Source organism: Lepisosteus oculatus, chromosome 7 (assembly GCF_040954835.1).
Source record: "Lepisosteus oculatus isolate fLepOcu1 chromosome 7, fLepOcu1.hap2, whole genome shotgun sequence".
Classification (NCBI taxonomy): domain Eukaryota; kingdom Metazoa; phylum Chordata; class Actinopteri; order Semionotiformes; family Lepisosteidae; genus Lepisosteus; species Lepisosteus oculatus.
In genome coordinates, this window is record NC_090702.1 from 6,044,859 (window position 1) to 6,069,502 (window position 24,644).

The 24,644-nt window shown below is 37.4% G+C and overlaps 1 protein-coding gene across 1 annotated transcript in view; it reads right to left on the reverse strand.

Annotated features, from left to right (window-relative positions):
- The window catches only part of kcnq1.2 (potassium voltage-gated channel, KQT-like subfamily, member 1.2), a 291,253-nt gene that overhangs the window by 67,201 nt on the left and 199,408 nt on the right, over positions 1 to 24,644 (reverse strand). Inside the window, exons 14-17 of the mRNA XM_069192074.1 lie at positions 21,409 to 21,484; positions 18,264 to 18,358; positions 12,862 to 12,902; positions 8,138 to 8,199 (exon numbers count right to left, since the gene is read on the reverse strand). Coding sequence (XP_069048175.1) covers positions 8,138 to 8,199; positions 12,862 to 12,902; positions 18,264 to 18,358; positions 21,409 to 21,484 — 274 coding nt within the window. The remainder of the gene's footprint in view (positions 1 to 8,137; positions 8,200 to 12,861; positions 12,903 to 18,263; positions 18,359 to 21,408; positions 21,485 to 24,644) is intronic.

Here is a 24,644-nt window from a genome sequence, read left to right on the forward strand (position 1 = left end):
GCCTAAGTCAGGTATGTAGAAATATTATGAATGAGCGTCATTATTTCTATCCCTGGGGACTCATACTACAGATGTTGTGAGGGATCTTTAAAAAAAAAACCCACACAATTTAAACCGTAAGAACAACTAAATCTCTAAAATGCATAGTTACTGTACATAATTTACACACTATCTCACCAGTGTCATTTTTAACCATAACCATTTTCTTAATTGTGATTACCTTTGTGGCACGCAAGTAGTGTTTTTTGTGCATCCTTATTATATTCCGATTGAAAGAATAACAATCCCCTAACTGTTGACTTAAAAACTGCACAGTGTAATAATTAAAGGAGCCTTTCTCTTTGTGATTAGGCTTCTTCCAGTAAATGTTTTTTATTTCTTTAGCTTTGAAGAAGGCTCTTTTAAACCCACACTGTCGCCACAAAATAGTTGCTGCTATTAGGCAATCAGACTATAAGCTCTAACATTCACTAGATTCTGTAGTCTGTGTATTTTGTTAGAAGATTTTTACTGTAAGATGTCAGCAGCCATATCTCTCATCTTGCTACCCACTGAAGCTAAGCAGGGTTGAGCCTGGTAGGTACCTGGATGGGGGACCTCCTGGGAAGCTATGGTTTCCACTGGAAGTGGTGTTAGTGGGACCAGTGGGGGGTACCCACCCTGTGGTCTGTGTCAGTCCTAATGCCCCAGTATAGCGGCGGAGACAATATACTGTACTGTAGTAGGTGCCATGTTTCAGATGAGACGTTAAACCAAGGTCCTGACTCTCAGTGGTTTTTAAAGATCCCCGGGAATTTCTTGATAAGAGTAAGGAGTTATCCTGGTGTCCAGGCCAAATTTGCCCCCCCGGCCTTTACCGTGGCCTCCAAATTGTCCCCATGTATGATTGGCTTGCACTCCAGGGTGTACCCTGCCTTGCACTTGTTGCTTGCTGGGTAGGCTCCGGCTTTCCGCTACACAGTATGGTATAAAGCAGTTTGGCAAATGACATGAAATGACATTTTTACTGTAAGAGATGAGTGCTAGAAGATCCTGTATTTTCCTTCTATTTTTTCCTGGTTGCCTGATCTTCACAGTCTGTTGTTTATTTTACTGGTGTTTATGAGCATTGCAATGGTTTATGTTGTTGTAAGACGCAGTGATAAATAAAGCAGTAGAAACTCTAAAATAACTCTTTAAAGAAACAAAAAGGGAAAAAAAGACTTTCTCCATTTTCTGTATGTTGTCTATCCCACACACTGTACGTTGGCACCACACACCCCTCAAATTGAACACCTCTGCCTCTCAAGATCTCCAGCTCGTTTTTTCAATATGTCGGTGCAGTATATTCTGTAACTCCAAAGTTACTAGTGTTTACCTTTACCCTCAAGATGAGCCTGAAAATCTGGGAAAGGTGGTGAGTCTTATATGGTGCAGGGCAGGCTCAATTCTGCTTTGATCACCCCATAAAGTAATCACTCAGCTGGTCCTAGTTATCCCTTTAATTGAATTGTTTGAAGTCAGGGGCATTATCTTTGCCCACTGACTTCAAACAATTATCACCAAACATTGGTGTTATCTGTAGACTCAGTCCCCCTTTATGTAATCACTTGGACCACCATGAAGATCTGAAAATTTAAAAGGGGCGAGTACTTTTTCATGGAACTACAGTATATTTGTGTTTAACTATACACTTTACACAGTGAGGCAGTGAACAAGAGATCAATGTATATGAAACCACTGGATCTGTTTCAATACTGTTGACTCACCAATGGAAATCTCTTGGTTATCCTATATATTGAATACATACAGTAGTATACCAATATACAGGTTGACACCTTTAAAAAGACTACAGATGGGATTTTAGCAAGATTTTCCTTTCAATAAACTGCTGTTACTGAACAAAGTAAATTTCTTAGTCCCCAGGGGTGTGTTTGAAGCTGAAATAACATGTTGAGATATTTGAGAGATCAAAGGTTAACTGGTGAATAACTGGTTGACTGGTGAAGTTTACAATCGAGTAGAAATACACTACAAATATTGATTAAACTTCCGACTGCAAGTCTAAAACTACAAAACCCATTAGCACTTTTTAATTTCCGGTGCTGTATCTAAAAATAAATTGCTGTATCAACCAGTTATGAATTTTCTAACCACTTTGTCCAACTGAGCTGTATTGACAATTTCAGTTGTTTTTTTTCTTACATAAGAGTATTAATAACATACTTTGCTTTACTCACAACAAAAGTTATGAAACTTTACATCACTTTTTTCTCTCTAAACATCTTTAATGTTCTTTTGTTCTTTCTTGATTGCACTTGGACTTCAGCAAAATAAGGAGCTAGAATCATCAAGAGTTCCTTCTTATATTGTATTGTAGTATATTCCTTAATATATATTCCTATATTATATTATATTCCTTCTTAATCTGACTGTGCAGGTTGCAGAATCTGCTCTCTATATACTGTATTCAGCCCTTCCCCACCCTCCAAAAAACAAACATTTTTACTGTGTATTGCATTGCCTGGATAGCATAATTCGCTGTCTGCTTCTGTACAGGACAGTGACATTAACAAAGTATTACTCACACTGTAACGCTAATATGTTTTAAAATCTCTCAGTGAAAAAGATGAATGCTTATTTGAGAAGTGCAGCAAAAGAAAAACTGGCCCCAATAACTTGGAGTCAGTGAAACAGTTCTCATTGTCTGATGTTTGTGAAAACTATGGCTGCCAAAAAATGAGAGCAAATCTTATTATCTGGAATACATCCATCATTCACAGGTAAAGGGAAGCACATGGATATGCACTGAATGGTTACATTCGGATACAATATGGGCATTTGTGATGAGCTACACTATACTTCATTCTCTTCACTGCCTTTAGGATCAGTAACAGCTGGAATCATCTGTACAAGAAATATTCAAAGCAGGAACCTGACGGTTTTTATTTTGTTAGAGAAGTGTTGATGTTTATGATAAACACAATGCAAGTCATCCTTATAATTCCAAGTGTTCTGATAAGCTGAAGAGTACATACTGTATGAATACTGTATATATTTAAATCACACACGGGCCATTTCAAATTGAAATGCAGATATATAATAGTTTACTCAAAATAGAAAGTTGTAAAATTGTTTTTCACTGTAAAGTGCCAGGAGCTACAGTATTACAACTCACGCAAAACATTTTTGAAAAACAGCAACTAGTCACAGCATGTAACAGCATGCTAAGCACGGGGGAGTATGAATAATAAATAAGCTAACTGTGGCTAAACAATCAGGATAGGTTGATTAGCCTGCTATATACATATAAACTTTTATTATTTAAATGTATGAAGACATGAAGTCATAAAAAAACATTTTATCAAGAACTACTAATATACCAATGTTAGAAACTAACCATTTGGTAACTGCATCTCTCATTTTGTGGAAGTCATTGTTGATAACTATTTAATTTTCACACTGTATTTGTAATATCAACTGTAATATTATAATAATAATAAACTTTATTTTATATAGCACCTTTAAAGGTGGCTTCTCAAAGTGCTTTACAGAATTACAACAAAATCATTAAAAAATACACAAGATATGCATGATGAGAATACAATATTAGGGTCCCTTTAGGAAAGAAATAAAATTAAAAGATCTCTGTGAAAGAACATACAGTAGGTTATGCTAGGTGTAGTAGCTTTGTCAACTGCTATGTCAGCCACTACCCTCCAGGAACTTCATTTTGAACAGATGAGAGACACTTGCCTAGAGAAACAAGCTGTGTTTCCAGGCAACTGCCTATCATGAGTAGGGGTTGGTAAGTTTGCCATACACAGACACTTTTCCTGCCCCTTGCAGATAAGCAAAAATAATTCCAAGTCAGCCCTTCCTCCCTCCTAAAGGTTGTAAAAGTTTTTAGGAAACCCCTGCCCCAACCCCCCCCCCCCCCCCACACACACACTTTGTTTGAAAGCTGTTGTTGTTTAAAAATGTCCGCTATTTTTGTAAAGGTGCCGACCTTTGACCTTGAGACTGAGGCGTGCAATGGAACGTCAGTGACTCAAGGCCTTGCAGTTTCTACACCTGCAGCCTCAAGGGCATTTATAACAGAGCACTGACAGGTGTGTCGGCGACTGCTGAGAAATGGCATTTGGCTTTTCAAAGTCAACCTTAAAGAAGGGAATGAGGGGGAAAGATAATAGGGCTTTAAGGATCGCTTTCTTTTTTGGAATAATCACTGCGAGAATATGAAATGTCTTAAAAACACACACTGAAGCTGCAGAGCGATGATTGAATTCAGTTCATTTCCTCCAACAGCTCACATTGGGCAGCTTTTATAATTCATTTCACTCCAAGGAAAGCTCTGCTCATTAGGGACTATCAAATTCAATTTAGCTCTGTTTTTCACAGCAGTGTATGTGCCAGCTGATGGAAATTATATTTTTAAAACTTAGGTTATGTTACCAATCAGGAGATTGCAATCAAAACGAGTACTGTAAATGGGCCATAAACCAAACTCTGTAAGCTTTTAGAACTGCCCTTTAGATCCTTGTGTCTTTTTTTCCCATTTCTTAAGGTAGACAAATGGTAGAGAGTTTATTCAAGCATATTGTCTCATTATGTGTCATTACAGCTGGTTTATACCAAAGTCTAGATTTCACACGTTCTTACATGTAAAGCAAAATTACAGACACAGCTATTTTAAAAATACAAAAATTAAATCAAGCCATTTAAAAGATATCAGTATATCACATGGTAAGGAAATTGTAAGATGCCTTAAAGATATATGTCTAGATCTGCTGGTTTGGGAATCTGAATCTGAGGACTAAGAACAAACTGTACAGTATGTTACTGGTGTTGATCTTTCAGCCCTACTCCACGTCTATCAGTCTATTAACATACTGTATGCAAAGCATATTCTATCCTAGATGACCCTCCGCGCCCTTTGAAATAATCAATTCCAATTACCCGTCTCAGAACATAGATACAGGTTTCCCAGTTGAAAAACAACCAGGCTCAAGTTCTCATTTATGACCACGGCTGTAATCTTGCTCAACAGATGATTCTCTTCTTCGGGTTTACGTGCATTTTTGTTTTTGGGTGCTTTTTCTTTATATTATTGGCTGCTGTAAAACAAGTTGTTCCTTGGGGGTGATAAAGAGACTCCCTACTGTATATAGAATATTCACTTGCTTAAAATACCAGCTAACCTGCTGTAGTTTCTATGGACCATTTAAAAGATGCACTACTACACCCGTAGCTGAAAGGGGAAGACTGACAGAAAAAGAACCTTCTCTAATACAGAAACTACTCATTGTGTGTATCTCATTTTTTTAGAGGGAGTGTACTCTAAAAGAGTGACTAATGTGTTTTCAGATGTGACTGTAATATGCCTGCTATTCCTTCTCACCGCCAACTCCCACAACATTTGCGTATTCTTCTTCGTGTCACTGCCTGTTCTGTGTGCTGGCATTTTATTTTTGCATTCATAAAAATGTGACTGAATAAAAAGTTACTTGGCTTTACCTGCAACACTCTGTTAGTCTACTTAAAGATTTCTGGGTGAACTTAAGCAGTTGTTAAAATACAATTTATAATTTATTTTTAATATGTACAGTAATCTTAGTGTTTGTCCACCATTTCTAGGTCACTTTTGCTTGCTTTTCATTTTATTTCTGGGAGAGAGCTGAATGTCAGTTAAGTTCCAAGTTTCCAGCTTAGAGAAATATGCTCATGCTAACCATTTCACTTTAAACTGTTCAGAGTGTCTTTCCTTTTGGGAAAGTTGACACATTTACAGCCATGAAGGTAGAATTGTCTGAGAATTGCATGTCTGATAGCTCTTATCAACAGCACCTGAGCACACACATAACTTGACACGAGAAATAGGTCAGCAATAACTAAAGACTGAACATCTGTCAACTGAGCTTCTCAGTGTGCCACCTGCTTCATAATTAGAAATGTTCTGGTGCGTAGTCCACACCTACTAGCAGCTGGCTTCCTTGACACATCACAGCTGGGCTTTACACTACCTCTAACCCAGCATCAACATATCTCTACTCTTGCTTTTTTTATGAACATAAAGGTCACGAGATTTTGATTTTCATGAGACTGATGTGAATGTAGGAAACCCACTGAATTTACAGTGTGTATCTTTTCAACTGCCTTAGGTTTGCGGTGTAGAGTATTATAAATTTAAAAAACGTAATAGACGTGCAAAGCTGTCACTAAGAAGCATTTCAGGATCTAGGAAATTGAACGTTTTATGCGATTATATGGCAACAGTTTATTATGAGGGCAGGGAAATGATTAATTCATGCTGTATAAAGGAAACAATACACTGTAAATGAATGTGGGTGTCATGAATACAGGATGACTTCATACTCCTTCAGTATGAACTCAACAGGAAATCCTGTTCTGCTTCCTATATAATTAGATTGGATGTAAGGATATATTATGAAGGGTAACACAAATAATCCTAGGGATCACAGTCAGTTTCCAGTATTCAAACCTCTGTTTTCATCTAACATCTATAATTTACTGGAGTTGCAATTTCTCTGTTTTTATTCACAAAGTTCATCATAACTATCATTCACAGGATTTCATATGTTCAGTGTGATTCAGGGCAATCTAACATTTAAGTTAGATATTAATCTAATTTGAATGTATTTTTTATTTATACTCTAAACACCTTATTATGCAAACTTGCAAACTGATTTTATTTTATAATGTGAGATTTGTCTATGCTTAATGTAGCAGTCCCAATTTCTCAGACTGGTTATAACATTTCAGAACAAAATAATTCATTGATGGAAGTTTACAAATTCCAAATTAAGCACAAAATCATGAACTTCAATAAAGTACTGTATATTCACCATCTTGTTGCAAACCCCTAGTCTCACCATGGGCAATAGAGGGATTTTGCACGAATTGTGACATGAAGCGGCCTTTCCTGCTCGCTAGTCTCTTTAAAGACTAATGTTATGCCATGTACGAGCAAGTAAGTACAGGTTGTGAGGTACACCTTTTACCGCAGAAATGTTCCAACGTGATCTTAACAAGTAAGTTGTATTTGTCAGCAAAAAAACCATCTCGAAGTTGAGAGCAATGTTTCTATTAGATTGAAAGAGATGTACAGTATTCTCAAGCCTACTTTCTTACAATGTAATAGACTCATCAGAACACTTGTTGCCTCATTTTGAATCACAAAACGTGGCACTGAACATGGAAATTGAGTCTATTTTGTGGTGTAACTTGGAGGTTTTACATGCTACTGTATACTACATTACATTTACTTTCTTTGTAGTTTGACATGTACTCATCAAATGGAGATACTTTCCCAACCCAGATTATATAGTGTTGCAGTTCCCCTCAAAAGCAATGTAACAGAATCAGAAATCTTAAATGTGTGAAATCTATATACATTTCAGGAAACACTGACATATGCTGCTTTAAACAAGAAGAATGTTTTTGTATAGGATGCCACAACCAGTCCATATTATTACAAAAAAATGTTACACAACATTCCACACACCAAGTAGGAGTCTCTTGGTGACATTTGGTGACTGTAGCATTCCTTCTTGGCTTGGTTAGTGTTTTATTTTTGTAGGAAGGGCAACTAAATCCTATCATTTTTTGCATTGTTCCATTCGTGATTCTAGTCTAATTATTGATGTCAAAAGACATTCGTGTAAGTAAATGACCCAACCCAAATGGTGAGAAACTGGATTGCTGGCTTTGAACGTCAGGCTGTCTTGGATTCTGAACGTTCACTGGAACCTCCCTAAAGGCCAGTATTTGCTGGGGTAGAGAGCAATACTAGACCAAACTCCAGGAGGGCGTCAGCATCACTTTTAAATGTTGACAAGATGAGGAGATTTCTGTTGATTTTGGCTTCCAAGTCAACTCTCTATTGTTAATGGTTCAAAACAAAACAAGTGGAAAACCTGCTCTCCTGTTGCACAGCTGACAGCAATACAGTCAAGAAAAGAGATTGTAAGATATGCCGCATATTACTGTATGGGCTGGAGAGAGGTATTTTGTTTTGCATCTTCAAATAGGCTGCGTTCAACTACAATGCATACTGCGCATTAGATAACATCAAAACACTAGCTTATCAGGCACAAATCGGGAAAAACAAAAGTGAAGAAAAGGGCTGTTTGACTACCTTATCCTCCAAACGAATCAGTCTGGCTCCAACCGTGTAATATCCTTTGTCCAGGCCCTTTTCTAAAAGAAAAGAAAGAATACATTGCTTAGTTTATCACATTCCAATGCTTTCAATTTCAGTTTTAATACTTTCAATTGTAAATGAATTATTATTAGTAGTAGTTGCAGGAGTAGTAGTAATCTCTAGGAAGCAAATGGTAAATGGCAAATTATAGCATACTCAACAAACCCATGCAAAGACAGTAAAAGATGAATCTGTGTTGGATTCTATTGTATGTATTCTCTAGTTGCTTGGCAGTAGGCAGTACATAAAAATATAATCTTTAACACTCATGTCTATGGCATTAAGTCTGTGGTATTAAGTAAGTGCAGGTAAGGGGTCATTTTGCCATGAGAATTTGCATAAGCATTACCAGGCACAGTAAGTGCATTGCACCATCTGATTATTTCAAATCCAGTGCATTCTCATACTGTATCTATTTTATAAAGCAAAATTGATAAAATATTGTTCACAAATAGTGTTTATTAATGATTTTACTTTGTGTGTGATTTTAGGGAGGTGACTGGAAAATTGCAATGGAACATTCAACTCAACCAGTGTGTTTTCCATCTTCATCCCAGTCTCTACAATAACACACAGGACACGTGTTTAACATTGGTGTTGTTTCTCAAAGACAATGCCAGGAGGCGAAATGTAAGGAAGCACCCAGCAGTGAGATGCTTCAACAGGCTTTCTCTGGATTCTTTGTAACTGACTTTATATAGCTAGACCCCTTAGAATCCCACTGCTAATTGCTGCTCTGCATGGGTAAGAGGCTGTGATGAATTGTGCCTTTCAACATGGATTAAAACCCATTACTTTCACTTGTGTCAGCCAGACCGAGAATAATGATTCTGATTTTCGTCTACTGGGTTTATACACAGAAATGCCGTTGATGTGCTTACCAGATCCCTGGCTGTCTTTATTAATACCTGTATGGCCTTAGGCAGACAAAGCTATGACAGATACAGTATGTAACGTTTTTCTTTTTACATCTACTATGAAAATTAAAAATTGGCTGCATATTGCATATACAGTATGTTTCAATAAGAATGTTAAGTCAGAGATTGAAAGTGTTAAATATTTAATCAGGGATGATTGAACTTGCTGACTTTTTTCACAGTCTTACTTTAACATGCACAGTATAGCATGGAGGGTGTGATGAGATATAATTTGAGTCACAAGTGCTATAGTTTGAGGGGTAATTTATGCCTTTTTGACAGCAGTACATGGTCTCCACATTTATATATAAATTAGATTTATTTGGCTGATGAATATATCAAAAACATCTAAGATTTGCACCCATTCATAAAGTTGGATATTTTACAAAAGCAATTTTGGGAGAATTACCTTGCTCAAGAGTACAGTAGCAGTATCACACCTGTGATTTGAACCCATGTCCTTTCAATTACCTAACTACTACTCCAGACTGTTACCCTGCTAGTTTCTAACTATTCAGTGTTGTGCTGATCACATTTTGAAGTTTGCAGTCTACTTGTAGTAAAATCAGCTTCAATACAATTCCATAGTCTTTCCACATGACACTGCTCACACCCACATGGCATCAGTCAGAGTCAGTCTGTGAGCATCTATCTGGGAACACCTTTAATGCTCTCGCCTTCTGTACTGCCAGATCTTAACTGACCAACAAATTGTAGAATTCATGTCATTTCATTCAATCTAATTTGTGTTCCTAAAGTATTTTGATTTAATCATCTGCTTTGCAATCATTTGCAGATATAATATTCCTCCCATCTGCAATTTGTATAGAATAAGTAACTATTAGATGCTGTCATACTAAAATTATCTTAGATTTTTTAAAATATTATAACACTAATCATTAACCATATCCACTTACTTCTAACTCTAATTCTTCTGCTGTGAGTATCATTTACATACCATAAAAGCCATGTGCTCTCGATAGCATTTGGCTTAGAGCCAGTGGCATTGCAGAGTATCTAATGTTTCTGGGCATTGAGTTCCACAATTTTGGAGCTGTAACAAAAGATGTTTCCATGTCCCATTGTGTAAAGGCTGGTCTTAGGCAGGTTAAGAAGACCTGAATCAGCAGATCTCAGATTATAGTAGAGTAGAGGAGTTTATTGCCATACTGTATGTACATGTACATTGGAATTCTTATTTGCTCTGATCTCTCGGGACATACACAGTACAGCAGATGACAGAACACAATAGACAGCACCACACAATGCAGACAATACATTACAAACATAATAAATGATAATAACAGAACAATAAATATGCTGTGCAGAGCAATAAATATGTAGTATTAAAAAAAATATATGGTAGTCCATGCAAAAAGTGTATTGTGCAGATGTGCATTGAGTCTGAGGCATAGGAGTTAGCTTTTAAGGATGCATACTGCAATTGGGTAGAAAAATGTAAGATTAAGTGTTGGAGTATACTAATGCAGTAAGTCCTAAAGGTACCTCGAACTAGATCTTTCAGCCTTTTACAAATGAACAGGAGAATCTTAAAATCCAGTCCAAATTTATCTGAAATCTGGTACAATTTACACAGGACAGGTATCTTATTGCTGCTGAGACAGTGTACGGTATTTTTATTTAGTACTGTATATGAGCCTTGGGGTTATAGATGAACTGAAGCTTATTTCATTTTTTTGGAAATAACAGATATCAGCTTAATGTTGATGAAATAAAGCCATGTATTAATTTTTCAGCATCAAAAACTCAGAATGAGATAATTACCCTGGTTTTCAACATCCGTTAAGGGTATAATTTATTTATGAACCATCAACAGCAACAGTTCAACAATTCCTAGCATGGCATGGCTGATTGCTTTCAGGATGTCATAAAATGCACGGGTTAAAAAGGACAAAGCAAACCATTCCAGCGTCACAAACTTTTTGGAGAATCCATGATGAGCCGTCATAAGTGCCATTGTGGTTGATTAACTGTATTCATAAAGGGTATTGTACCTGATCAAAAATTGTTTAAGCTGTTTAAAGCTTTCAAGGGTCTTTGTCAGTGAAGACAGCCATTCAAGTCGAGTCCTGCAGTCCAGACTACTGAGACTCACGTTGAGGCCATAACACGTTGAATCCACAAGAACGACCAGAGTTGTGGGATCTATGTTCACCCAGAGAGGGTTTCCTCAACCTGACAATGCCTTTGACTTGATCCCAGTGCCTACGGTGTAAACGCTGTGAGCAGCGTCTGTCTCCATTCTGCATGGAAGCAGAAGCACAAGGGTTCAAAGAGAAGGAGGGACAGAAAAGGCATCCAAGTGCTACAATCGGGGTTGTAGGAGTGAGTTGAGTTGAGTGATAACTGACATTTTCGATCTGGGAGTTAGAAAAAAAGGTTTCATGATTGCAGCTTAAGATGAAGCTTCCTAGCTGCAAGTTGGAATTCAGTGGATTCTTTTTTGCAAGGACTCAGATTTCTGTAGAATTACATGAAAAAAGGGTGGGTGAGGGTGGTGGGTTACGCCAAAGATAATAGGTCAGTTTTAAGCGCAACATAAAATTGGACCCACCAGGAAAACCTTTTGAAGTAAAGTTATGGTAAGACAGCTCATGCTTATATTAAATTTGTCCTATTTTTGTGTAAGTAAAACAATAATTAAACTAAACAACTAAACCCATCCATTCATCCATTTTCTAACTGCTTCTTCCAATTCAAGGTTATAGGGGAGCTGGAGTCTCTCCTGTGAAGCAACAGGCACAAGGTGGGTTACACCCTGAGTGGGATGCCAGTCCATCATTGGGCAAACACAGACACCCACACACTCACACCAGGGACAGTTTTCCCAAAAGCCAATTATCCAAGCTTGTTTTTGGACTGTTGTGAGGAAAGTGGTGCACTCCGAGGAAACTTACACAAACATGGGGAGAACATACAAACCATCCAGAATTGAACCCAGGCCCCCAGTGCTGTAAGACAGCAATGCTAATCACTGGGCCACCATGTTGCACTCAACGAAATCATTAATATAATTTCGATTGTGTGTGCTCCTGACACATAATAATAATAATAATAATAATAATAATAATAATAATAATAATAATAAGTTCTTACACTTATATAGCGCTTTTCTGGACACTCCACTCAAAGCGCTTTACAGGTAATTTGGACTCCCCTCCACCAACACCAATGTGCAGCATCCACATCACATTCAATTTACACACCCTGAGTCTTACTTCAAGTCATAATGGGTAGCAAAATATAATCATCAGTACAGCTTAGTGGGAACACAAAACCTATTTAATAATTGCTTCAAGAGGAAAGCTAATTCAATTAAACCATTTGCCAATTCTGGGCATAAAGTAGTAAGAAAGTGGTCCTTGATTTAAAAACTTGGGTGTGTGAATATACTGGAAATATCAAAGCTTATTTCACAAAAACTTACAGTACAATGAAAATATTAGCTCCCTTGAAATTAACACAATGGGGGCTTCAATAGCCCTATATAATATGCTTCTTGGAAATACCTTTTGTTTCACATTCCCATTTCAGAGGATGAGTTTAACGAGAAGCACAAGACTGACCAGCACTAAAAAATAACATAAGAAACTTTTACAAACGAGAGGAAGCCTTTTTGCCTGTCTAACCCGAAACAATAAATCATGTATAGTCAGTGTAAAGCTAATAAAAGCATTCACAGGTCAGGATGCTGATTCATTCCCCCCTAGGTTACTTTACCTGACAGAAACATTCCTGGTTTTCCCAAGGAGTGGTCCAATCTGGGGCAAATGGAAGAAATGAGAAGTGTTATTTTATACAACCGAGATGGTGTGCTTAAACACAGATATACAGATTTTAATGAGAGCTCTACTACTAGGTCAGGTCAGATGGCATTAAAGATTGAAAAAAATAAATTCCACAGTATAATGATTTGGAGGTTAAAGTGCAAATGTCATTAATACTGGGTAAAATATTTTCAGACCATTAATAGAATGAAAATAACTAATAATGAGAAATTGACATATACTAATGAATAATGTTTTTCATGAGGTGTCCCACTATTCTCTTTAACAGTATAAATACATTTCTTTTGTCTTTCATTCAGGGCGGAGCGGTGGCTCTGTGGCTAAGGATCTGCGCCTGTGACTGGAAGGTTGCCGGTTCAAATCCCGTGGCTGGCAGAGGAATCCTACTCCGTTGGGCCCCTGAGCAAGGCCCTTAACCCTAACTGCTCCAGGGGTGCCGTACAATGGCAGACCCTGCGCTCTGACCCCAAGCTTCTCTCCCTGTCTCTGTGTCTGTGTCTCCATGGATAAAAGCTGGGGTATGCGAAAAGACGCATTCCTAATGCAAGAAATTGTATAGGGCTAATAAAGAAACATTATTATTTATTATCATTTGCAACTCCTAAATCTCTATACTATTGTCTCACATTTTGTTTCTTTTTATACCATGCTCTGCTTTTGGAAGTTGCAACTTACATGGCCTAATCACAAATCTATGTTATTTGCACAGGGTAAACACAAATAGAAACTCAAGGTTTATGGCTGAAATCGCACTGATAAATGTAGAAATGGGTGAGGCTTGCTGATAATTATTAGCTTAATGGGCTGTTCAAAGGTCATTTGCTAACTTTTTTTTTGCCTTTTTCTTGGCCTCACCTGGTATTTGCTGAAACACTACAAAATAATCAAAATTAAGAAGAACATTGGCAAGTAAGTTAATAAAATGACAGCTTATTTTCTTAATACATACAGTATAGTGTGTATCTCTAGTATTCAAAGCATGATGAAAATAAACAGCAATCCACAATTACATTTATCATAGATTGTTCCTCCACTTCCACACACATTCTATTGAAAAATATAACCTACTATTGTTAATAAAACATTACAAGTTAAAATCCTAGGTTTTAAGAAGAAATTGCTAAGACTCCAACATTGTTGTTAAAGTTACAGTATACTAACTGATTGACATAATTCTTTAATAATGTTTAATAAATGAGAAGTTTGAACACGTTTGCCAACAGGTTTGGATACATTTACTGTATAAATTTTACTATTACACCAGAAAAACTGATGTGAAATTAATCCCTTATATTTATAAAGACTGTGTATATTCATTGTCAGTATTCAGTTGCTGTTAAAGTACATCTAAAACCTTCCACTTTCTATATATATATATCCCTCAAAATTGGTAACATGCTTCTATTATGCATAAGTATTCAAGCCTTTTACTGAGGCAAACCTAAATTAATTTCTCGTATCACGTCTCTTTGTTTGTGTTTGTTACCAAAATGTTAATAAAGTCATCCTTAATTTTGAATTTCTTTTTTGTGTATTCTCATTTTTACAGTGCCATGTACCGTAAAGCACCCTAAACATTGTTTGGTGTACACGGGTTCAACCGTGAAGACCGAGTAGTGCACAGATCAGGAGAAAGGTGTAAAACGGTTTTAAAAACCTTTTATATCTCTTTGAGAATGGTGACATTAATAGATAAGAAGTGTGTAAGGCACCCAGGCACTCCCTAGATCGGGGTAGGCTCTCCCTCCAAACTGTGCAGCTGGGTGAGGAGGAAACTGGTTATGGATACAATCATTGGCCATAGTGAGGCCAGCAGCAACTTTGAAAGAGGAACAGACTTCAGTAGATAAAAAGGCGAGAAAATGTCCTTGAATCAACAATATCTCAGTCCCTCCACAAAAAAGGTTCTGTACTTTTGGGACTGGCACAAAAAACCCATCTCAAATCCCACTCAGAGTTTGCAACAAAGAACTTAAGTGATATTGAAAACATGTATCGAAAGATTTTGGGTCAGAACAGATGGAGCACAGTGATGGCGAATCTTGGGGGGAAAATTGCTTCTGAGAACTAGGACAAAACTTCACTTTTCAGAAGGACTATGATATAAAGCTGCATGGGAGTGGCTTGTAAATAAGAAAGTGAATGTCTTTAGTTTTCTAGTCAAACACTTCTGGATTTGAAAGTGCTCAGGGAAGGTGACTCTCTGATGTCTTTGGGAATAGAATTCCAGAGCTTCAGGGCATGGGTAGAGAAGGCCTGGTTACCCATAGTATGTAGATGGGCTTGGGGGGTCAGACAGGAGAAAAGAATTAGATGAACAAAGGTTGGGAGGATGGTAGCATGGCGATATTAAGTCAGAGAAGTAGTGAGGTACCAAGCCATGTAGAGCCTTATACTGTAGGTGAGCGTGAGGATTTTGAAGATATCAAAACCTGATAGGAAGCCAGTGCAAGGACTCTAGGATAGGAGTAATGTGATCACTTGCACAAGACCTGGTCAGGATTTTGGCTGTCGTATTCTGGGCTTAGTAGTTAATACTTATTAAGAATAGTAGTATAAAAATAGTAGTATTATAATAATAGCAATTAGTAGTTATGCAATCAACATATTTTAGTCTTACTCTTTAGTTTCTTCTGATATTTATTTTTACTTTTCTTACCTTCATGGGACTACAGTTATGAATGAATATAGAGGGGGCCTGAATAAAATATTAAATATAATGTGTATGCATCATTTTTCAACTGAATACCATAACAAGGGTCTGAACACTTTTGCAAAGCACTTTTCATGTAGAGATCTAATGCACATCTTCTGATCATTAGTCAAGTGACTAGCAATATTCAAAGCTGGAGAGAAGAAACATTATGCCCAAGTTTCCATTTAGACCACTGGGTCATTGCATATTTCTTAATATTGTATACTTAATATTGTATACGTGTAAAGGTAAATTCTGTCTTTGGAAAAAAAAACAATACGCATTACAGAGGTGATCAAATAATATTTTCTAAAAATTAGTCCCTGTATAAAGAGTATGATTTATTCCATTCTTATTATTTTATTAGTCCAGTTCAATGAGAGAGAAGTGCTCACCAATGAGGAATACATTCTAAAGCCTAGCATCTCCCTTTACAAAGGCTAAAAAAACTCACTTTCGCTTGGGTCTGATATACCTGCAATAAAGACAAATACACCAGCAGCAATAAACTAAAAAGGTGCTTCTGTTAAGGATATATAAAAAAATTACGAGAAGAAATTACACTTACAATCTCTCGTGCCAGGCTGAGATTAAATGTTTTATACAGTACATGCTGACTACATGGATTCAAATCATTGCAATGAAAGTGTTTTAAAAACAATACTTTCAGCTCAAATGGTTGAACTACAAAATACCAATCAATCAATTGAATAAAGTCATCTACTTTTTGGTTTTCCTTATGCACCCATACAGTATGTAAGTGATAATACTAAAAATAAAACTCTCCCAAAAATCTATAGCAAAGTAACTTACTGTACACTGGGACCATGAGTCAGTGAAAAATGTTCAGAGTCTCAGTCCATAACAGTTGTTTTTCAGATCACATGATACAGACATGGTTGAAGAACTAAGACATACAGTAGATGTATAATAATGCTTATTAATGCCTTCATTTGAGAATATTAACACAATCATTATTAGAGCAAATAAATGTATATCTTTATTTTTGCCTACTTTATGCTTCCACATCCGTTTGTGCATTTCGTGCTAAAATTGTTTTTTGTGTTCTCTTAAGATTATCAATTAACAAATGAACAAGACAAGCCAAGACAAGCACCAAGAGATGCTACTTTTGCACTTACATTACATTCACAATAAAGTTAATGTCTTAAAAAAAGGAAAAGGTCTTATGAACTTGAAGCTGTCAACCATATTGTGAAAAGTTCATAGCATTGTGATATGAGTTTGGGTCACACTATAAGACTTCACCTTTAAACAAACAAATACACAGGGCTGTCTTACTATAATTTCCAGCAAATGGGACTTTTGCAAAAAGTCCTCAAGGCAGAGTAAAAGATATGAAACGATGATATCAGAGATTGTGTCTGTTTTGGGTGGAATTCAACGAATGTTTCCAAGCTCTGTACTCTTGTCAAGAATCAATCCACGGACAAATTATTTTTTTCTAATGCCCCAGTATTGCACCAGGACTGTCCTGCCCCAGAGTCAGAAATGCAACATTTTGGCAGACACAACAACAGCACATTTGTATCCCCTTTCCTTCTTGTGCCCTGTCTGACAAGCAATCAAACATACAGTGTCTCTTCCATGACGTTCTGGTAAAAATGATCCTTCAGGCAGAAAAATAAGGTGACCAGAATACTGTAACGCTCCGGGGTTCAGGCGGGCGCCCTTGCCGTTGCTGCTTAAGTCAGCCCCCCACCGTCGGGGACTCGAAACTGGGCCGCCAGCGTAGCTCAACAGGGACCCAGCCGCTTGAGCCAAAGGAAGATCTCCCCTCAGCCCCGCGGCTGTTGGCCCTGCTACTACAGAGAAGGGCGGTGACGTCTCTGGTAAGCCGGCTCTTACACACTCACTGGTGGCCATATGCGTTACAATACAATCTCAGCAGGGAGATTCAGCTGTGTACACAATGTAAAGGATCAATTAAGTTCAACGATATGTTCTCAGTTTGGATGAAAATCTGAGACTGCTCCTTGATTATTGACAGACTTTGCAAATGATGCAATGCCCCCTCAGCAGATTTAGTCAGCAGTTTTTACATGTCTGCCATATACAGTAACGCCAAGTGCAGTTAACCATTAGCCTGTAATCTACACCCAACCCACATGTAAAGAAATCTCATCCCTGAGTGCACTGATTGCAGTGCAGCATTGCAGTGCAGCATCGAAGATTGACCCATGCCAAGTCAACTAAGCATAAGACCTAAAGCAAAGTCTGCTGCCAAGCCTAATAATCCAATTTTCTTAATTGCCTATTTTCTGTAACCAAGGATACAAAATGCATTCTGGGGGGAGCCTACACTGCAAATACAGAAATATTTCCCTTCTATAAGTTTGCAGTTAATGTGTTTATATTTCTGTCATATCCAGCCAGCTGGGATTAACCTTTACACTCTGCTTTATTCCCTGCCATCTTTGAGAAATTGGCGCAGAAGCTACTTTTGCTGGAAAAGTCAGTCATTATGTCACAGGAGGAGACACAAAAAGCAAAGGGTCATGCAGATACACATGGTTCAATGTAGAAGTACAAGAATGAACATTCTGAATGGCCTTCAGGGGGGTAGCAATGGTGTTCTTGAACATTGTGTGAAGATTCCAAAAAGAGAAAACTCACACCTTCTTTGCAGTTCTTTAATCCGTACCATCATGTTGAGGTGTCCCTGAGAGTATTGTTCAATCACATCTCGTACGTCATACGGTTTTCTTGCTTGCTGTGAATTAAAAAAAAAACACGAAAGAACAAAGTCATGTTTTCCCTTAACCTTTTAAACCTTGACAGGTGGCAACATCTAATCAACAAGACTGTCAGAAAGCAGACAGATCTGAAGCAAGACTAGAAACAGCTCTCCCCTAATATGGCTAAAACACCACCAAAGATACACATTAGAATTTGTCTTCAGGCTTTCAGGAAAAAACTATGTACCTTAGTTTATAAAGACCTACAGTAGTTGTTCAATTCAGGACAGACTGCACATTTCATTCTATCATACAATATACCTTGAACAAGGTGCAAATTCGCAATTTTTGAAATTCATAATATCGTGAAACGTTCCCACATTTGCAAATTCTGAAAACCAGAAAACCCTGTTGTTGTTGTTGAACGTGAGCACTACCTAAATAACTAGGTATATACTGTAACTGGTGCTGAAAGAATATTTTTTTGAAAAATAACGGTTCCAAAATAAGTTGGTATTAATAAGCTTTTTCTAACTATAATGGTAGCATCTGTGGTAGTTGGTAGTACAATGTGCTTAAAATGAATAATGGAAAATAAGTGTTTGGAAGACCATAAAAGGTTAATTTCTTCATCCATCCATTTTCAACCAAAATACCACCATCCGGACTTCGAGAGGAAACCGGAGCACCTAACGAAAACTCACATGACCTTGGGAAGAATGTTAGTCATAATGGACTAAACCCCAGGGAACAAGTGCTGTGAGGTAACTATTGTCATTCAGCCATCAATTTTCTAACCCCTTTATCCAATACAGGGCTGCGTAGGAGCTGGAGCTGGAACCCATCCTGGCAGGCAACTGGCACAAGGCAGAGTACTCACTGGATGGGATACCAGTCCATTGCAGAGCACACACAGACACAAACACTCATCCCAGAGCCATTTTTCCCAGAAGCCATTAACCTATCAATACTGTAGGTCTATGGACTTCGCGATGATAATGGAAAATCCAGAGGAAACTCATGCAAAGATGTGGAACACATACAAACTCCACACAGATAGCACCCCAGGTAAGGAATTTAACCTGAGGTCCCAGTGCTACAATAGCATTACTAACCACTGCACCACGGAGCAGCCCTAGTTTCTTCATTTTATTCAGAATTGCTATTAATACTTGATTTTGATGTCTTAGGCCTTATCAAGTCAAGAAATGCCACTGCTCTGGATAATGGATGTTATGATTCATAGTTTAAAAAATATTTGTAAAAAATATTAGTCAAAGTCTTGTGTAAGTTAAAAAAATATATTTGTGAAAACTGAGAAGCACAATCTAGTATGTCCAGATTCCTGGATGACTTATACTTTAGATAACCTCAGTTTAGATTTCAAAATGATAGATAAAACCTGGAAACAGATACTATTTTCAAACAGGGCTCCCTGCAGAATCTCAAAACGGTTTTTGAGAAGTTTGTGGTGTAGAATAATCAGAAAAAGGTTCCCTGAGCTTACCACAGACTGAGAGGCTGAATTTACATCTCAGAGTAGCATACAATTTGTGTTTGTCCATCATATAAACATACAAGCAAAATTTCCTTATTTCTGTATAAGGGGCAGGATTTATGTGAAGCTGGGACAGATTAACGCATCTCCTGGGCCTAATGGTATGCTACCAATTGTACTTCAGGAAACAAGAAATGTTATTCACAGGCCAATAACACAACTCTTCCAACTTGAAGAAATGCTTATGTGTCTTTTAGATGTTTATGGTGACACATCAATGCTTACACAATGAGATCACGGGAAACAATAAGGCAAACAAAATAGTACAATGGTGTAGTTCAAAGCATAGAACTTCAATATAGAATTATTATGATAAAGTTGTACAATGAGTCGGCCACAGCACTTGTAAGAATATCATGTAGAACTTTGGTCACCATGTTACAAACAGAGGGTAGACAACGAGGGGACCTGATGTAAGTATTCAAAATGATCAAATACACTGAAAATCCTACTGTACAGTACTGACACACAAACCAGAGGACACAAGTGATAATTACGTAGATGTGCAATTACTGAGAACAATAAGCACAGTTTCCAAGGGCTGTGGGAGCATGAAACAAGGTGCCCATCCAAGTTGTTGAAGCTGATGCCCCTGCTCCTTTCAAGAAATGGGGGGATAAGATCCTGGGATCAGTTAACTACTAACAACCAAATGGGTTAGATGGTCCAGACAGTCACGATGTGTAAACTTTCAAGCGGTTTTATATTTCTTAACTGTTCTACGGGCATCTTTGAGTTGTTTTTCTGCAGAAAAAAACCATCTTGTTCACTAATTACAATTTTGTTTCCTTGTTTTCAACAAGGACTCCAACCAGAGCATCATCAGAACTCCCTTTGCTCTGTGGCATTATGTTAAATTCAGGTTTTACTTTGAGCCTGTTGGAATAAACTACACTTGAATGATTTATGTTAAAAGGCAAACTGACAGTAACTAATTCACCGTGTGTATAAATGTTGTGTTTAAAAATTCTTCCAGGGGGCAAAGACTGGCGACGACCGGGGAAACGCGGCGTCACTCTCTCTGAGAGGCAGACGTGCTTTCACCGGATGTTTTTATATTCAGTTTTGAGTGAAAAGCAAGCATTTTTCCTACGCAAATAAAAACTAGCCTTTCATGGTGTGTTCGTCTTGTACTTTTCTACGCAATACACAAACACAATTGCTTCCCAGTGTGTTTTTGGTGTGCTCTCAAAACTCAGGCCCACAGGACATCTGCCTCCCCCAATGTCAAATAACGAGTACATCAATACAATTCATGAGCTGCTGTAATAGAAGGCAGCAAACCGGCAAGCACACTATTAAGAGCATGGATACAGGCTGGACAAGTGAGGCAGATAACCTTAATGTTTTTGAACAGAGACAAATCAGAGAGGTCAGCTGAGAGAAGTTGAAACCCCCTGACTTCCATCCCCGCCGAAGCAAGACAGAAGCATGACAGCGGATTTCTACGAAGGCTGTCGCCACAAGTTCCCTCAGGCTGACTGCTTCCCTTATTCTGGCAATTTATTGAACCAATTTCCCTCTTACCTGAAATTTCCGCCTGGCCACAAAGTACTGCATTCTTCGGATGACTTTGACTGCTGCCCGGTGTGCCTCTGTCAGTCTGCCAAAAAAAAAGGAAAAAAAAAACGTTTTCAGCATGAATTGAGGTTGTCTCACAATCACTTATTCCCTGTCATATAAATTATTTTGTGCGCACATACTGTACATCTGCTACTGTACGTGTACTGCTGGTGATTTAATTCATATCTGTCACACATTTGCAATTAGTGCAATATACTGTACAATCACTGGCTAAAATGTTATTAATGAATGGATTCTCTCAGAAGCAGGTAATGTTGACTAAAGGACCATGAAGCAGATTTTTCCTGCTCAATCAGTACGACACTAAAAGTGAAAAGTTCCACACAACACTGCTCTCATCACAGCCCCAGCGGGAGATGATCCTAATAGAAATAACCCAGTTCATTTTGCTGCTCTCAGAATTCCAACCCTAGTACCCATTCAGACTGCACTTGTATATCCTACAGTCTGCTCATATCTCAAAGCTAATGGCTGTGCTTCTCCTCCAGTCAGTGCATGTACTATACAGTACAGTTCATTGCATTTCTAGTTTCCCAAACCATGCAAATGCATATTATGCACACAATTCTATAACCTGTTACTGTGTATGTGGTGACTTACATATGATTTAAACTGAATTTGTTCATGTTTAAAACAACTTCTCATTTTTTATTGTACACATACAAACAAGCCTCTAGTACCAAATTCATGAGCCCAAATGTCAGACCGGCTTGAAGACTCTGGGTTGTGTCCTGTGAACTGATTGTCGAACTACAATAGATGTTTTGTTCAAACACTTCTCAGGAGGAGAGTTGACAGTTTTCTGATTTTCCTGCATTGGATATAATGCTTGAGGGGGGTCACTATAGTGCATTTTTGAATTCTGAGGCCAAGTGAATTCAGTCCCTAATGGAGTATTTTTCATTTTCAGCGATGCTTACTCAAAGAGGGTTACAGAGTTCAGAATGAGAAACATGCAAAATTAAGAAAAATACATTTGAAGCATTCTCAAATCTTACTAAATTACAGTAAAAATCGCCAAACATTCTTCACACAATTACCCAGATTTGTCTTTGTATTGTACTGTATATGCATTTTTAATTCCACCTCTTCACCCAGAACAAAACAAGGTACAGTATCCCTACGATATCATATTTTGCTAATCATGAAACTGTCAGACTAAAATTTCGGCATATTTATTGAAGGTCTAATTTTGGTTTCATCCATTCTTAACTAGTGTACATCTCTAAAGAATATTTAATAAAATTGAAAGTTTATTCTTTAATATGACGAAAAGAGTCCTGTGGGAAAAACTTTACATTAAATTCAGTCACTTTTAAAAGGGCTTCAGTTTACCTGTAATAATGATAATCATCGTATTTAAGTTATACCCATCATTACAAACACAAATAGGAACATACACATTCAAAGAACATTTACAGTGTAGTATGTTAAATCTGGACACTGTTTCATTAGAAAGATTGCTTATTTTCAGACCATTCAAAAATTAAAAATGCAGTAAAGTGTATGATGAAGATGAAATGTACTGTAATCCATTTCATAGAGAACAATTCGATGTGTAATGTATCATTTCATATTTTTTTGTGAAGGTCTTGCCATAATGCCTTTCATTCATCGTGGTACACTGAGTCTGTCACAGAATGCCCAACTGCCAAATACTCAGTTTCACCTAAGTTGTTAATTTCCTGAATTAATTCATTTAAATAACTGAGGCAATTTATCATTGTTCTAAAGTCACAGACATTTCATGATTTAAATACACCACTAAAACATACTGAATGTCAGCTTTCTAGCACTGGAGCAAGACCCCACTGCAATGGTGCCATTTTATTTCCTGAAGCATTTAAATCCTTCCTAGTTCTCATTTGGTTTGAAACTAGTCCAGTTTTTCTAACATCCTAAGAGAGTGGATTGATATACAGTAACTAATATGCAGGACCTCCCTTCCCAATAAGACACAATTACCATTATTACCAGCTACTTCTATTAGCATAATATAGTTGTTTGGACTATAGCCTCTCAACATCATGATCCAGTTCCCCGGGTTCAATTCCATCTTGATTTGCCCTGTGTTCATGTGGGTTTTGCTGGGTGGTATGATCTTTTTATAGACAAACAAGTTACATTTTCTTGGCTTATCTAAAATGCATAAAATCCTTTTCAGAGGGTTTCATACTTCACAACTGAGATACAGGAGGTCATTCTCAGAAAGGATAGGGGATAACAGATAAATAAAACAAATATTATATCTATTGTTTCCACTTTATGTTTTTAAACTATTACTCATTTCATAGTTTAATTTAGCTTTTTTTCTCCATTTATAAAAAACTGTCAATGTTGTCTCACTTGTTTAAATTATACAAGCTGTTAAGCTACCGCAGTTCCAATGTGCTGGAAGATTTGATATTTAACTGCCAATCCTACTTTACAAATAGGAAACTACTAGAGGATATTCTGCTTTACAAATAGAATATCATCTAGTAGTACAACCCTACTACTAGAGCATATTCTATTTGTAAAAAAAAAAGCTTCTCCACTTTTTTGTGTTATGGGTGACACATTTGAAGGTCACATTGTTTACAGATTATGGAAACGGTTTTAAAACGATGAGCAAAGAGTTGAAAAATAGAAGAATAACTTCACTTCTGTGTGCCCTCTGGCACTTGGATGGATTTGTTACAGACTTGATGTTTGGGGGGGGGGGGGGGGGTTTGTGGGGGGGCAGCCGCAGACAGGAAGCTGTGGAAAGTACAGCTTTCGTGACCTTTCAACAACCCTGTGCTGTTCATCAACCCACGTGCCTGCTGGTCAGATCAGTTCCTGGCAAAGCTCCTCTTTAATATTTAACTCTAGATAATATCAAAACATCAGATTCTGTGACAAGTCGTTGTTCTGCATTTCCCACTTTCAAACGTAACCGAATTAAATACGGCTGTATCTTTTCTTGAAGGCCATGAACCACTGAATCTATTTTTTTGAAGTCACAAGGATAAACCGTTACACCACAATAGAAAAGTAAGAAAAAATAAATTATCCCACCAAAGACCAAATTCAACATAACAAATTGATGCGGTAAAAAAAAATGGTGAAAGAATTAATTCTACCTTTCCAATACATCAGAACTGCAAATGATTATTATTGAGTCAAGTAGATAATTAAATCTGTAATTCCTGAAATCC